The 15,933-nt window shown below is 52.8% G+C and overlaps 1 protein-coding gene across 2 annotated transcripts; it reads right to left on the bottom strand.

The window, feature by feature from the left end:
* Positions 1–479: 479 nt before the first annotated feature.
* On the bottom strand, positions 480–6,810 carry GPR162 (G protein-coupled receptor 162). Of its 2 annotated transcripts, none has more exons than XM_061454144.1 (5): positions 6,665–6,810; positions 3,221–4,988; positions 2,225–2,414; positions 1,524–1,675; positions 480–1,361 (listed from the first exon to the last, which is right to left on the bottom strand). In XM_061454144.1, the coding sequence occupies exons 2-5, from the start codon at positions 4,058–4,060 to the stop codon at positions 840–842; spliced, it is 1,704 nt and encodes a 567-aa protein (XP_061310128.1). In that variant the 5' UTR covers positions 4,061–4,988; positions 6,665–6,810; the 3' UTR covers positions 480–839. The 2 variants fall into 2 exon arrangements, with proteins under 2 accessions (XP_061310128.1, XP_061310129.1); XM_061454145.1 differs by lacking the exon at positions 6,665–6,810 and adding an exon at positions 5,155–5,307.
* Positions 6,811–15,933: the final 9,123 nt, after the last annotated feature.

Here is a 15,933-nt window from a genome sequence, read left to right as displayed (position 1 = left end):
GTCAGCTTTCCTGTTTGGGTGGGAATTTTGGGCCATTGTTTTTCATGCAAAGTTTGCACCGGAATCAAGAGTTTGCACAGGTGAAAGAAGATATTATGGGCGAGGGTATTTTTGCAGAGAATTTCCTTTCAAGCCTGGGGTTCCCTCAAAGCAATAGCTTTTGCTGAGCAATATTAGAAAGCACAGAGGCTGCCCCTGCTTAGCTGCAGGCAGCCTGACTCCCCTGGAGAGGAAAACTTTTCACCCAGTCTCCTGTGACAACTCCTCTACGGGCTTCATTCCCTTCCCTGGGCTGCTAAGCATCTGCTGCCTTCCAGATGCACTGACAAGAGAGGGATGGAGAGGAAGGAAAGGAGCCTCGCACGTTCCACATTTCCCTTCCAGAAGCCTGTGAAGCTTCATTAAACATTAGGCCAGCTATTTTGTTTCTATGGAAACAAAATTAATACTAATATATTATTTTAAAAACAGACACACGATTGACACTCCAAATATAGAATTTTAATACCGTTCTGTGCCTGCCTCGTCTCTTCGGGCAGAGCGGATGCGAGGGTGGAATTCACAAAGGGACTGGACTGGCGAGGGTGCCAAGTGGTGATGGCAGCGGAGGGTGTGTTTATAACCTGAGAGCAGGCACAGGCTGGCTGTTCATCCGTCCACCTCACTCTTCCGCAGTCCGTGTCCCACTTCTTCTTCCCCCACCAGCGTGGGCTGCCGTGTTCCTGCCTGCTGGCGAGAAGGATGAGAATGCAAATTAGTGATCAGGTCCCGGGACAAAGGGAACACTTGAAGTTTCATTTAAAAATCGTGATGGCACTGAATGTTTTTGATGCTGTCTCTCATAGTTTGGGATCCTGGAAGGTCTGTGGCTCGCTGGCCTCAAGGGTCCTTTCACACAGTGCTTGCTCTCCATCCGGCACCTGCAAGGCTTCGCTGCAAGCCAAGGAGCAGCGCCGTGGCCGGTCGGCGTTCTCCTCCTCTCTGCTGCCAAGGGAGAGGCGGCGATCGCGGCGCGATGCGAGCGGGAGACGGGAGTGCCGTGGGCTGCAGGCTGGGGAGGGCTGCGGCGTCTCGTCAATGAATGTGGTGATCTCATCTCGGAAGAAGCAGGCGCTGGAGCCCCGGGGCACCAGGCCCCCCTCCAAAAACTGCCGTAGGGTTGTCAGCTCATCTTCTGGGGGCCGCTGGCGGTGCTGGTAGTCATGCAGCTGAGGGGGCAAGAAGATGGGGCCACCGGGTTTGCGGGGAGTGGGAATGCGAATGTCATCAGATGAAGACCACTTGTGTAGGAAGGATGGAGCAGAGCGGTGGGCGGAGAAGATGTTAGTCTCATCGTGTGACATTCTCCGAGAGAGGGGGACCTGGAAAACGGAGAAGGAGGCAGGTGATAGAAAACTTGAAGAGACAGAACAGGAAGGGAGTAGGTGAGGCTTTCTCAGAGGAGTCTAAAGGACACAAAGGTGTGGGAGACTGGCAGAGAAGGAAGCGGGTTGTGGGGCTGCCCCTGACAACTGTCATCTCACCTGCAGGTAATGCACCTTCTCCTGGGGCAACAACATGTGGTGCATGGGTAGCAGCTTGATGTCTCGGGAGTCCCGTTTCACAGCTGCAGCGCCGTTCGCATCAAACCTCACTTTGCAGATCCTGCCGTCGCCATAATCATCACACACACCATCTGTTGGCAAAGAGGAGAACAGCAGTCAACGCTTTTCGGCCAGAAGAGTCTTACCAGAACACCCCGAAGCCATTCTAACCCTTGTCTGACTCCCGCTGCCCTGCCTGCAGCCCTCAGGGCTCACCTGTGAACAAGGACCTCATCTTTCTGCTTACAGCAGCACTAAAGCACCCAGAGGTTGCCCTGTTTCTTCTGTCTTGCTTTTGAATAGCTCACTGCTAGAACTTGGACCTTTGGATCAGTGAGCTGGCCAAGGGCCACTTTTGTTGTGGTTTGGCAGCTGTATTCATGGTCTCTACTCTTGCATCTACTGTTGCACTAGTTTTTCCTGGATGCTAGTGAGTCCTAAGGCAGCAAGTGAGTGGCAGAACCTTCTCCAGAACAGCTTTTCTCATGGTTGCCAACCTGAAGCTGTAACGTCCTAGCGACTCACACCACCACTCCTGGTGCAGTCAGGTCCTTTTCACAAGGCAATCCCCTCTTTCCTCTGAAGTCTTTTAGGGAGGGGGTTAGTGAAGAAAGGCGACTGTGGGGTGGTGAGGTGCTTACCATCATCTCCATCTTCCTCAGACATAATGGCCACACATTGCTCCCACACAGTGCGGAGATCTGCTCTGTAGCGCTCGCAGGACCAGATGAAGGAGGGGAGCAGCAGGGTCTGCACCATGGAGCACCAGAGCACAGCCAGGACCATCCAGGTTGGGGCCGTATCATAGCGCAGGCTAAAAAAGCTCACAACCTTCAAGGTAAGAGAGAGAAACAACACTGAGAAAGAAGACAGAATTGGGGATCAAGGGAGAACGATACCAGGAGTCAATCTGTTGTAGAACATAATCTGTCTGTAAAGGATTTGTTAAGTAATTACCCCATTCCTGTGCTGTTGCCCCAGGTTTGCTGGATCATATTCCAAGCTGTCAGATCTCTAATATGAGACCTGGTTTTTGCATCCCTTTTTTTCCCTGTGCTCATTTATAAACTGGAGCTAAATAGGTGCTAACAAAGGACACAGCCACTGGAAAAAAGAAAGCAAAGCTGTGACTAAGCCTCTGCTCTCCTAATGGCTCCCTTTGAGAACTTCCCCAGCCCTCCAGTTTTGCTGAGAATCAACCAGCCAGCCAAAACCTGAATGCTGACTATGACTATATGAGCAGAAGGAAAAAGAAAACTGCCTGCAACAGCTCTTAAAGCTGGGGTATCAGCTCTCCAGAAGCAAATGGGAGAAACAGAAATCTCATTGTTTTTACAGAGCTAGATCCCCCTGTAAGTTTGCAGAATTATTTCCTCTCCTCCTAATCGCTTGAAACTTCCACAGTGGTTTTAGCTCTGTGTGTGTACACCCCAGCCTTCAGCTTGTCTTACAAAAATACTGCTGCAGAAGGATGAGAGAATTACTGCAATCTTTAAAACCGGCCCCCAGAATAACACAGATTTGGCAACACCATGGCTGGCTGGTGGACAGAAAACTCTTTTTCTCTGAAACCTGAGAGAAATGGAAATCTAGTTAAACTGCAGAGTCTGAAGGGGAAGGGAGAACTCGCTGCTTACCAAGATAGGCACCCCAGTGAGCGTGTCATACAGGAAGACAATAGCGCTGATGAGGTTGGTCATCTGCAAAGAGGTCTTGGCTGACTCGGAGCCATCCAGTGAAGACCTCCTTTTGCCACGTACATCCTCCACTACAATGGCTGGCACATTGAAAGTGGTGTGTGCTGATGAAGAGCAGGATGATGCCTCCTCTGACCTCTGATGGCGGCACTGCCGGCGTCTTCTGTGTGCCCACAGGGTCTGGTAGAAAGTGATGCCCACGCACACCAAGCCCATGACGATTCCTCCGAGCAGAAGGAGGCTAAAGCAGACACCGAAGCCCAGCCCTATCTTGCTGACAATGAACTGGCAGCCACGGGCATAGTAGCGCTCGCCATTGTTGTGCCAGCCGATGGAGGGCAGGGTGGAGAGGATGAATGATACCATCCAGATACCCATGACGGCATGCAGAGCCTGCTTCTTGGCATTGCTCAGCCGGTAGTTGACTGGCCACCTTACCATCCACATGCGGTGGTAGGAAAGGGAGGCCACGGTGAAGCAGGTGGCCAGTGCCAGAGTGTAGTATGTGGAGACGAAGACCTTGCAGATGCTTTCGTTCCAGTCGTAGTCGGAGGACTCGCGCCGCAGCTGCACCACAGCATAGGTGGTGAGGGGTACTGCTGCCATAAGGATGTGGGTCCCAGCAAGGAAGCATAGCAGCAGCTCCAGGGGCTTGTGTTTCTGTTGCTTGGCCGTGATGCTGAGGATAATCCAAGAGTTGGCCAACAGGGCTAACATCCCACATGCCAGCCACCACAGGGAGTTGTTGTGTAAGGTAGACTCTGATTCAGAGTCCCCCATGCTGCCACCCCTGCTAGGCTGCACCTGGTCCCTGCTGCTGGGGTTCTGTAAGAGGGAGAGTGGGACTCCGCACTGGGGGAGCCACGTCCCTCCTCATCTGCTGCTGTGATGCGAGGTGTATGCACGCTGGTGGGGTTTCTCAAGGCATTGCCACCAGGTAGTAGGCAGAACAGCCGTCAACTCTGTCTCACTTTCAGTACTCCCTTTCCCTTCTATTTGATTATATTTCTTTCCCTGGTTCTAACTTTTTCCCCTGTTCTCCTTTTTCTCTCTTCCACCTTTCTCTCTCTTTCTCATGAACACTTGCCAGTGCTTCTCCCCTCACTCGCTTGGGCTCACTTTTTTTTTTCCTCCCCATCTATTTCATCCCCCTTCTCCACTCTTCCCCCAAAGAAAAAGCTCTCCTTACTTCCATGTGCCCACCAGGGACCTTCTGTCTCAGGGACCACCTTCTGCTGGGACTGGTGAAGGCCACATGCAAACAGGGACTGCTGGGGACTCCAAACAGTTTGGCAGTAGCAAGTGGCTGCTGCCCAGCGTCCCAGTGGATGAGGAGCTAGGTAAGAGTTTCAGAGATGACAGGAGGCAGGACAAAGGTCCTGTGCAAATCGTGAGGGTGGTTCATACACCATGTGTAATTCTCCTTCTCACCAAATGCCACGCTCGTGACCAGAGAGAGGTTTCTTGCCAAGGCTGTGAGAGAACTATCAACGGAGAGTGAAGGGTGAGGAACAAAATCCAGAGGGTTCCCTATCCAAGACCTCCCAGCACCCTCACTACATTGTCCTTTTTGCTGTCCTCCAGGGCTCAGCCTGCTCTTTAAGCTTCCCTGCACAGCACAGAACAGAGCTGGCAAACAATAAGGAGATGGCGGGGAGGGGAAGATCCTTTTCAAAGGTTCCCTTGGAGATTCAGGGCACGAGGTTCCCTGTAGAAGAGAGGAAAGAGAAAAAGTAATCTAACATAATTCTATCTCCTCAGATCACTCTTTCTCCTTGCCCACACAAACACCTTGTCATGATTTAGGCTGTGCAGAGAGCTCCCTGTGTCTTTCAGGGAGCAGAAAAGCCAGTTTTGCACCAGTCCTTCCATACCTCAGGCTGTACTCTCTCCCCAAGCAATTCCTTCCAATGCTGCTGAGACACGCTGTGCTCCCTGCCCTTCCTGTCTCCGGCTCCCCACGCAGAGTGTTACCCGTGCCATTTCTGCCATGCCCAATCTGCATCTCTCCGTGCCATTCCAGTCCTGCTCCTGCCAGATAGATCCACCAGTCTTTGGACTTCAGCTTTTCTCCACCAGTGCTCTGGATTTAGCCTGTCATCCCATCCTGTCCCATCCATGGGTGCGTGCCACCCCGCAGTCCTGAAGCAGTCTTTTGGCCATGCACCGCACCCACCTAGAGCATTTCTGCTTGAGCAGCTCTGGTCTCCAGACACCCCATGGTTACAAATCCACTGAATGAGCCAGCTAACCTAGTCCTGAGACTACACACCTCTGCCAGTGACCCCTGGTCCTACCAGCACAGGCCCCCTTCTCCCGTCTTCATCCAGAGGGGGCATCTAAGCAGCATATTCCAGGAAGGGATAGGCCTGCTCTGTGCCTTGACCAGAGCAGATGTAAACTTCAATCTTTCTGTGCACAGACCAGTGGACTCCCAGCCTGGGCTGGTGATCCCATTCCCACCCTCCCCTTCCCTCTGCTCCTCTGTATTTTCTCATCCTCTCTGTAACCACCTGAGGCTTTTCTTCCTTTTCTCCCTGCTTGGAGCAGTTTGCAATGACTGGATTTGTAGTGCCCTTCGTTCTGCCCCAGTTCATCTTTTTCCCCCCAGTGCCATCATCACTCTTGCAGTGAGGCCTGTGGCCTCTGGAGACAGTTATGAAGCTAGCCAGCCCAGCTAATCCCAGGGGAAGGATTTTCCTTGCGGCATCTCCTTCTGCCGCCCTTCCCACCCAGCTTGTTCTGGTGGCCCACGCTGTTCCCTCGATGAGGCAGGAACCCCCCCGCCTCTGCTGGCTTTGGGGCCCAATTCTGCTCCGAGCTGCGGTCCTCCCGCTCCGGGCCACTGGAGAGCTCCAGAGCTGATGCAGAAAAGGCCAGGTCAGGGAAACCCATCCTCTCCTGGTCCTGCTTCCCGGCCAGAGACACCCCTTCATCCCACCGCCCATCCCACCCGCAGGGCGAAGGGAGCCTCCTGGGGCTGGTGACTCAGGGGAAGGCGAGGGCGGGGGGTCCAGCGGGAAGGTGACCCACAATAACTGCACGGAAGAGTGGAGAACCCCGGGGCGCGGGGGGATGCGGCCGGCCCAGGGCTGATGTGCGGTGCTGCCCCGCCGACCCCTGCCTTTGCCCGTCACTGGCAGCCCGGCCACGGCGGCCGGAGGGGCGGCGGGGGGTCGGGCCGGGCCTCGCCTCGCCCGGCGGCGGCGGCGAGGGGAAGCGGTGCGGAGCGGCTGGGGCCGGGGCCGCGGAGCCCGTGGGGCGCCCCCCGGGGCGCGGCCGTGCCCGGCGGCGGCGCCGCCCTGTGCGCGACGGAGCGGAGCGGAGCGGGGGCCGGCGGCGGGGGCCGATCGCGGCGGCGGGGGCCGGAGGGACCCATCTTACCTCTCGCCGGAGCAAGCGCTGCCATGGCGACGGGCGCCCCGCGCGGCTGTGCGCGCCTCTGCCCGGCTGTACCGGCCCCCGGCCCCGGCCGCCGCAGCGGACGCCGCAGGCAGCAGCCGCCCCGGCCCCGCGCTCCGGCCATCCGCCAGGCGGGGCGACGGCGAGGGGAGAGGGGCGGGGAGCGCCGGCGGCAGACGGCGGCGGGAGCACCGCCGGGCCGAGCAGCCAGGGGGCGGGCCGGGCGGCCGGGCGCGGGAGCCACCGCCCCGGCATCGGCATCGGTCCCAGCCCCGCCCGGCGGCCCGGGCACCTGCGGCGCCTCCCGGGGCTGGTGTTGGCCGGGGCTCAACCGCAGGGGCTGCTGGTGCCGCTGGTGCCGGGTCCCGGCCCGCTCCCTCTCGTGTGCATCCCTCCTGCCCCACGGGGTAAGGCTGGCAGTCCCCGGGAATACGGGATGCAGGACGAGAAGGTGCCCGGCTCCTGTTCCCAAAGAAAGAGGGTTATGAAGAGGTACCCAGACCGTAAGAGTTGTCGGAGGACGCGTGCCGACAGGAGGGGAAAGGCAAAGAGCTGGTGCTAACAGAGGGGTTTCCGAGGGGTGCTTGCAGAGAAGGGTAGCCAGGACGCCTGGTGCCCAGGGTGACTCCGTTTGTTCAGCTGCTGGGAAGGTCTTTCCCATCACCGACCGACAGCGTGGTCCCACAAACAGGGCAAGGGGACGAGAGGGAAGGTGATAGAGGGGAGTAGTGCTCAGAAGAATGGGTTGGTCATGTCAGAGGGGTAAAGCTCCCCCTCCAGGGGTGTCATCTCAGTGAGGGCAACCCTGGCTAGAAAGTCTTCACAGGACAACAGACATCTCATTTTCTTGTTACTTGCTATTGAAGGCACCACCACCATCTTCCTTGTCTTGTTTGTTTTGGAAATGAATGCCTGCCAAAATCTCTGCACGCCTTTCCCCCATTAGAACTATGGTGGGAGTCTGTATTTCTGGACAGTTAGGGTGCAGCTGCATCAGCACCTCCGTTTGGATCAGGAGAACATGAACAATTCAGATGAACCTTCCTGAAAGATGTGCAGTAAATGTGCTATGAGGACGATGAGACTTCAGCTTTGCTTTGGGCTGGGGGTAGTCTGAAGTAGACCTGCAGACATTTATAGCATGGCCACTAATTCCTCAGCAGCAGCTGTGTTCCTCTGCATACCCACTCCTGCTGCATTGCTGCGTTTGCTAAAGCGGACCTGATCCTACAGATCCGGGATCTGCTCAGCTTTATCACCCGCTCTGATAGGTCTGATTTCATGCATCATTCTAAATACTGGCTGAGGTGATCCCAAGTGCCTTGGGTACTGAGGGATTTTGTCTAAGGCTTGTATGGTCAGCAGGAGAGAGTCCTGAGTAAGAAAGCTGGAGGTGCTGCTGGTTCTCAGGCCCAGGGACAGCAGTGAAGGCAGTTCCAGTGGTATCAAAGAGATCATCTCTGAGACAAGACCTGTTTGCATTGCACTAGCTGTTGTGACTGGGGCCTGCTTTAGAGATGGTGAGTAGAATCAGGAACCACTAGAACAGATCTTGCTTTGCATCAGGTAGGTAATGAGATATTTTCTGAGGAAGGTAGGTGGCGATGATGCTGCCATGCTTTGGCTATTCTTTGGCATGCGGGAGCATGCACAATGGAACAGCCCCGAGGTGGTTCATCTCAGTGGTCAGTTCAGCAACAGCCAGAGATGTGAGAAGGGGCAGTTATGGTCCCCCATCAGCCATTTCTTTTCAATTCCCATCATTTGTGGGAGGCTTATGCCTTGAAGTGAGAAAGTCTGTATCCACAAATGTAAACATTTGTGCAGCTCCGGTTGTGTCATTTCTGTGAATTACTTAATGTGATAAGTTCCACATTACCATCTTCTTCTGATTCAGAAGTGGAGTCTCCTTAGTGTGAGTTGTTATCCTGCCTGCGTGGGTGAATAAATCCTCTTGTTATCTCAGTGAACAGTGAACTAAGCTTCCGATGCTTTCTGCGCTGCCTGCCTCAGCTCTGCTCAGGTGGGGATGTCCTGCAGCCCAGCATCGGCTACCACTGACAGAGACTGGTGAACAGAGCTGGATGGGGATGCGTCCTCCCACCTCAAGGAGGCTTCTTGTGTTTGCAGAGGTGGCTGGGTTCTTAGTCTGAATGAAGGCACAAAACTGAAGATGTATTGTGAAACGGAACAAACTCTGGCGGAAGAAGAACTGTTGCCCTGAGGCTGTCATATGCCTGAGCAGATGCTCGTCCATCTCTCCATCTCATCTAAATGGATTTCGAAGACTCTGTTTATTTGCCTAGGATTACCAGACACCTCATTTCACTGGTTTTGATAAGAGGTAGATTGCAGTTGTGTATGTGCTGCATATTGACAATGCACGTGCGGAGAGGAGTGCCAATGTCTGGATATGGAAACCCTGAAGCCCCACAGTGCAGGGTTCCCTGTGTATCCAGGGAGTCCAGGCTAGAAGTGAGAACACCCTTTCTCCCACCTCATCTCTTAGAAGGACTCACAAAGCTGGGAGCAGTTTTCCCTACAGAGCCAGGCTGGACTCTGACCAGTCTAAAGGCTCAGTAGCTCACTAAAACACCCTCAGACATGCAGGCCCAAAGAAACACCAGTGTTACACTGCCAGGGTAAGAAATGTTTCCTAGAACAGTTCATTGTATGAAGATGAGTTATTGCTGGAGAGCAGTTCAGCTGGTCCAGGGCAATGCTCTCTCTGAAGGTGCCCTGGGTTCTTAAAGAAACATCTGAAAGAGCTCTTTAACCAAGAAACAAACACCAGAATCCTTAAAGCAAAAGCATGAAGAGAACAGCCAAATTCACATCACACTGCTTTGATGGTTTGCAACCCTTACTCAGGACCTTGAGAAGTGACCATGGGAGGTTTCACATGTTTCTCACAGATCACGATTAAACCCGTCCTCAGAGCCCTAGCTTACACAGCCTCTCGTGAGGCTGCACTGGTGTGCTTCCAGGCAGGTTTCCTGGCGTCCTTCCTGGGATGTGGTTAATGGCTAACGAGAAGCCAGCCAAGCAGATATGTTGGCAGATTCCCTCAGCAAAGGCAGCGACTGCAATGTAGATTTATCATATCCAAACCTGAGATTCTATTTCTAGCACTGTACAGAAAGATTTAGTGATTTCTCGGATAATTCATCTGCAAAATGGGCAAGTGATAATAGCTCACACCAGGGGACAGACGACTAATGCTGTTCATGAGCTACACAGAAATATAAGGGTCTGCAATGTAAAAACTAGGGTTTGAATTTGTGGATGCTTGTTTACAGATGAATGTTTGTCCTTACACAGCTGGACACCTTATTAAAGATTGGTTTTCCTGTTACATACATCAGTATTTGTATATGACATTTTTCTTGAGAAAAGAAAATACCAGGGTAGGTTTGTCAGGCCCATGGTTGTTCTGATGCTGCATGCCATTTGGTGCATAGCCTCCTGCTTCCCCCACTCCACTGCCCAGCTGATGGAAGGCTTTGTGAGCTCTTCTCAGTATGTTACTGACCCCTTTTGCATCCCTCCTGGCCCTGTAGCATCACTGATATCCCAGTGCGCACAGTTCCAGTCTGTAAAGGACGTTCGAATGTAATTTCAGTGTTTAATTACACCACTTCCCAAAATTACCAAACACTTACTTGTTTGTTCTCATACAGGGAAAGGATAATTAGGAGCTCTTGAATCATTAATCTGGGATCCTATGATGTCTGGAAGGAGCCAAAATGATTTATTTTCTTTGGATTTGTAACCCAGGAATGCAGTTTTCATTTTACCACCCGTTCCCCCAGCTTGCCTAGGTATGCGTGAGGTTTCTCAAGACCAGAGCAATCTTTTCCTCATTCAAAAATAGGCTGGGATTTCAGGAGCACTGCTGACGTGCTGGATGCAGCTGGCCTGAGCAAGGGAAGCTCTCTGGCTCTCACTCAGGACCTACGGATGCGTATCATCAGGTCCCATGGACTTGTGCACTGTCAGGTTCCTTAGATGATCTCGAACCTGATCTTCTCCTACATTGTGTGGTTTTTTATTCTCCCAATCCCTGTCTTTGCCATCTGAGACTTGGGCAGTGCGGCTGGAGCACCTGGTAGAGCCCAAGGCAAAATAAGTGGATGAGTACCTCATCTTCTCTATGTCCCAGGCAAGCACGTCTCCCACTTTCTTCCAAAGACAGCCCACATTTTCCTAGTCTTCCTTTTATCACTGACATACCTACAGAAGCTTTCCTTGTTGCCCTTGATGTCCCTGGCCAGATTTTGTTCTATCATGGCTTTACCTGATCCCTGGCTGCTTGGACAGTTTCTCTGTATTCCTCCCAGCCTACTTGCCCTTGCTTCCATCCTATGTATGCTTCCTTTTTGGGTTGGACTTTGTCCAGGAGCAAATCTTTCATACATACAGGCCTTCTGGTGTTTTTGCCTGACTTCTTCTATGTTGGGATGTTTCGCTCCTGAGCTTGGAGGAGGTGATTCTTGGATATTGCCCAGCTTTCTTGGGTCCCTCTTCCCTGCAGGGCTTTATCCTGTGGTACTCTACCGAGCAGATCCCTGAAGATATCAAAGCCTGCTCTCCTGAACCCCAGGGTAGCAAGGTTGTGCACCCTCCTCATTGCCCTAAGGTTCCCAAACTCTACCGCTTTGTGATCACTGCAGGCAAGGCTTCCCTTGAGCTTCACATTCCCCGCCAGCCCACCCTTGTTGGTGAGACCACGATACGCCATAGCACCTCTCCTCATTGGCTCCTCCATCACTTGGAGAAGGAGCCTCCTGGATTGCTTAGGCCCTGCTCTGGTGTCCCTCAAGCAGGGTGGTTGAGGTTCCCCATGAGGAACAGGGCTCATGAAAGTGAGGCTGCTCCTATATGTCTATATAGGGCCTTATCCACTCAGTCTTCCTGGTTGGGTGGCCTGTAGCAGACCCTGGCCCTGCCTTCCCTTAAATCCTGACGCATAAACTCTTGTTCACTTCCTCTTCCATCCCCAGCCAGACCTCCACACAGTCCAGCTTGTCACTGACACAGGTGGTGACACCCTCTCCTTGTCTTCCCTGCCTGTCCTTCCTGAAGAGCCTGTATCCTTGCATTCCAACACTTCAGTCAGAGGAGCCATCCCCCCATGTCTCTGTGATCCCAATAAGATCACAGCCCTGCAGGATGCACACGTCTCTACCCCCTCGTGTTTATTCCCCATGCTAGGTTTGCATAGAGGCATTTCAGCTGGGTCCCTGCTGAAGCTGACTTACTGGATGGAGTGGCTGGAATTCCTCTGTGCTGCTGTTCAGGTGCCCTCCTGCTGACCTGTGACCCCTCTGCAAGCTCTGGGCATCTCCTACTGGCAATGGCATCAGACTGGTAGGAGCAGGATTGATTGAGGTTTCCCTGCCCCAGCAACTTTAGTTCAAAGCCCCTTTCACCAGCTTGGCAGGCCTATGACTGAAGATGCTGTTTCCTTTCTGGACAGATGGACCCCATCAGCCCCCAGCAGCCCCAGGCTTCTCAAAGCGAGACCCATGGTCCAATTAGCTGAAACCCTGTCTGCCGCACCAGTCCTGTAACCATTGTTGAATGGCCAGATTCGACCGGCCCTTTCAAACCCCTTCCCAGTGGATTGATGAGAAAGCTTCCTGTGCTCCAGAGTCTCTTACTGCTGCTCCCAGGGCTCTGTAATCCTGAACAGGAGGAGAGCCAAACACTTTTTCAGGGGGGATGCTGGGGAAAGATGCTGAGACACATGAAGCAAAGGCAGCCCACTGTGGTTTGGTGGTGTTGCTTGGATGTGATTACACTAAAGAGCCCTGGGGTCCCTCCTGGTAAACACGTACTTGGGAATACTCTCAGAAAGGACCCTGTCCACAGCTCAGCGCTCAAAAGTGTCTGGTACTCCTATTCACCTTAACCTCTGAGTGAATAGAAGCTACTCTCTCTCTGCAGCTGCATTAGGCCAACGAGCCACTCCAATGGACGATGAAAACTGTTCTTTTTCTCCCCACCGAGATAAAAGGAGATGAGAAGAGGCTGAAGTGCACAGCTTCCTCCCTTCTAGACCTCGGGAGCATGCGAACAAACACAGAGGGTCATTTGGCTCTGAAGGCTGAGGGATGGGAGTGCTTCACTGCAGAGCCCGCAGGGAGCATGAGTCACATGGGCTGCCTCAGCAGATCCAGGCTGACAGCATCCACCGAATCACTGCCTCGCCTTGCACTCAAAGGGCAGAAATAAACTGGGAAGCAGGAGGGGCTTGGGAGGTGGGGCTATAGCCGGGGTTATTTCAGCCCATGTGTTTCTAGCTCAGCAGAACCGGACATCTTCAGCTGTGTCCGAACTCCTTCCTCTGCTGGAGCAAGCAGGTCCGTGGGTCCTGACAGGGGAGCGTGCATTAGAGGTGTGTCCAAAGGATGGAAGCATGTGCTTTTGGTCTTCTGCAGCCCAGGAACATGGGGAACAGCAGTACCAGAAAGTACCCAACACTTCCTTAGGAAAAAAAAGCACTTTCCATTTTTTTTTCTAAACTTGCTTTCTGTGATGTTTCCGCATAGCTGTACAGAGCTCTTGCTGCAGTTGTCATTTCGTAAGTATTGGCAGGTAAGCCTTTCTGAGCCCTGCATCAGCTCGGGACTACCCTGAGGAGCTGTCACCACATGATAAAATATGTCTGTCCTTGTGTTTGCTGCTTTGCAGACTCGTGTATCATTGTGGTTTGCATCATGCAGAGGCATTATTCCATTGCATGGTGTAGACACACCCTTGTCACACCTAGTGAAGGTGTGACAATGCCCCCTGAGAAGGAGGATCAGGATACCTGCAACACAGCCTATAGAGCCCTGGGATGCCACAAGGAAGGGACCACACAAAAGTGGTCTGATAAGGACACCTGGCTTTTCATCTCTGTCTTCAGTGTCTCACAGGAGCACTGTTGCCACAGTATTACCTGTGAAGACAGTGTATTGTGTCAGAAAGGGGGTGTGCTGTTGTATTGCCTGGGCAAGATGTCACTAGAGTCCACTCTAGCTGGGGACTCACAAGGTACCTCTACATTTGCACTTACGTTTTGTGCAAGCTTGTTCTTATCTGGTCTGTACCTCCAATTCCCTACTGCCTTGAGGCCCACACTGAAGCTTTCAGTATTGCACTCAGAAGGAACACAAAACCCATGTAGGACTTGCTCTGTGGATGACTTTTCTCTCAATCAGGGCAGTCAGTGCATCTAGGGAACAAAGAAGGTCGTCATGTGAAAAGGTACAGACAGGAGAGCTTCCAAAAAAAGAGATTTATGAGATAGGAGCATAATGTGGTTTGTGCTTGCAGGTGAGTTTCAAGTAGAGTAGGGCAGGGTCATGACTGTTGCAATCAGGAGACCTACTGAGGAAATGTGCAGTGTTGAGGAGGGTTTATCATTTTTGTTACACTCCTCCAGGTGGGAGAACTGGAAGCTGTGCATCTGTGCACACGGCTGTACACTTACAGGCATCCCAGCGGTACCACCATATCCACTGCAATGCCAGCTAGGCTACCTAGAAATGGATGGAGGGACCTTCCGCATCTATGAGAATGGGAACACAGCGTTTGGTTGCCTGGGGGGACTCAGCATGTTTCTTCCAGCCCTTGGAAAAGAGCAGGACTGGGGTTGCTGAGCTAAGGGTTGCACATGCCCGTGGTGACACTCCTCACCCTGTGAGAGGCCACCCTGTGATGGAGGCCAGGTAGGGCCTGTTATCTTAGGGGTTTTTTATTGGGATGATCCTCTGACTGACAAAGTCAAGGCTTGTGTTCTTAAGAACAGATCTGGTTGGTCCCGCTGCCAGAGCCTCAGATGAGCGTCTGAACGGCTGGATGATGGCTGCAGTGCCAGAGGAGCTTTGTGATGGATGCTCACCCAATGTGCTGCTTTGTCCACCCAGGGATCAGGCGGTACAGGATAACCCCTCTGCTATGGACATTGGTATGAGTGGAAAGTGGAGCAGATTTGGGGACTTGAGCAGTTATTTAAGTAGAAATGTCTGTACTGCAGGAGCAGGGGTTAGTTTTGGTTGTGGGGTCTATGCCAAACTCTTTAGAATGATCGCTATGTTGATCACCACTGACATGTGCTCATTTTCCCTCATACAGCTCCCAAAATGGACCTCTCCTTAACCCTTGATGATGCTTTGCTTAGCAGATTGATGGGCCTCAACTGGCTCCCAAAGTACACTGGCAGTTCAGGGACAGGACAGGAGCAGGAGAAGTGACTACACGCCCATAGGTATGGACCAAGGCTTTTCCAAAATTAATGTATTTTTGCATGCACAAGCACAAGCTATGGGAAGGAAAACAGCATTAGCACAGGTCTCCATCACTCCTGTTTGCGTGAGGATGACGGTGGAGAAGCAGGCATGACACTGGTGGTGGCCCACACCTGCTGCCACAGCTGCCTGGGGCTGCATCCCCACTGAGGGGCAGAGACGGGGTTGTGGGGGACAGGATTTCCCCCCGCTCACAGATGTCATCTCTGCCGTTGTTGGCACCTGTGTTCTCTGTCAGTAACGGCGTGATGCTCCAGTACCTCCAGCATGGGGGTACTCTGCCATGGGGAGCCCTTCCCACAGCTCTTCTGTGCCTCTGCACACCAAGCCCGGTGCAGATGGACAGATCTGGACTGCAGGCAGTGACAGCTGTAGGAGCTCGAGGCTTTTCTGACCCACCACTGGCAGACAGTAGAATAAGTTCTGCAACCACAGGGCTTCTGTGTATGTATTTCAACAGTACTTTTTTCTTCCAGGACATTCTGGCATCTCTGCAACACCCTTGTACTTCCATCCTAGATTTACTGGGCTTCTCACTCCCACTTCCCATCTCCTTGAGCCAACAAAGAATCATTTCGTTGAGAACCATGTTCAATGGCTTTCTCAGAAGCATCTGTTCCTTGTGCTCTGGAGGTTTGCTCAGTGCAAGACTGGTTTGTTCTCCTAGGAAATGACTTGGTCACCCCATTCCAAACTTACCTTCTCGATCAACATTCACAGCTACTTCAGGTGGTTCCAGAAGCTATTGGTAGCCTGAACTGCCCTCCCAACAAAATTATTCCTGAATTATGCCACTGCTTCTGGTGTTTTCACCTGTGTCTTGGCTTGTTGTGGGAGAGGTGAAGACTACAGCCTGAGGATGGGGTTTGGGGGGTTCTGTAGGGCTCAGACTGCCCAGGAAAGGCAAATGAGGATGGACAGATTTCACAGAGAGAAGAGGGCTGGTGCATTAGG

Source organism: Pezoporus flaviventris, unplaced genomic scaffold (genome assembly GCF_033815535.1).
Source record: "Pezoporus flaviventris isolate CSIRO_AGI_PZ_B2104156 unplaced genomic scaffold, CSIRO_AGI_Pfla_v1 ptg000015l, whole genome shotgun sequence".
NCBI lineage: Eukaryota > Metazoa > Chordata > Aves > Psittaciformes > Psittacidae > Pezoporus > Pezoporus flaviventris.
This window is presented reverse-complemented; position numbering and strand designations above follow the sequence as displayed.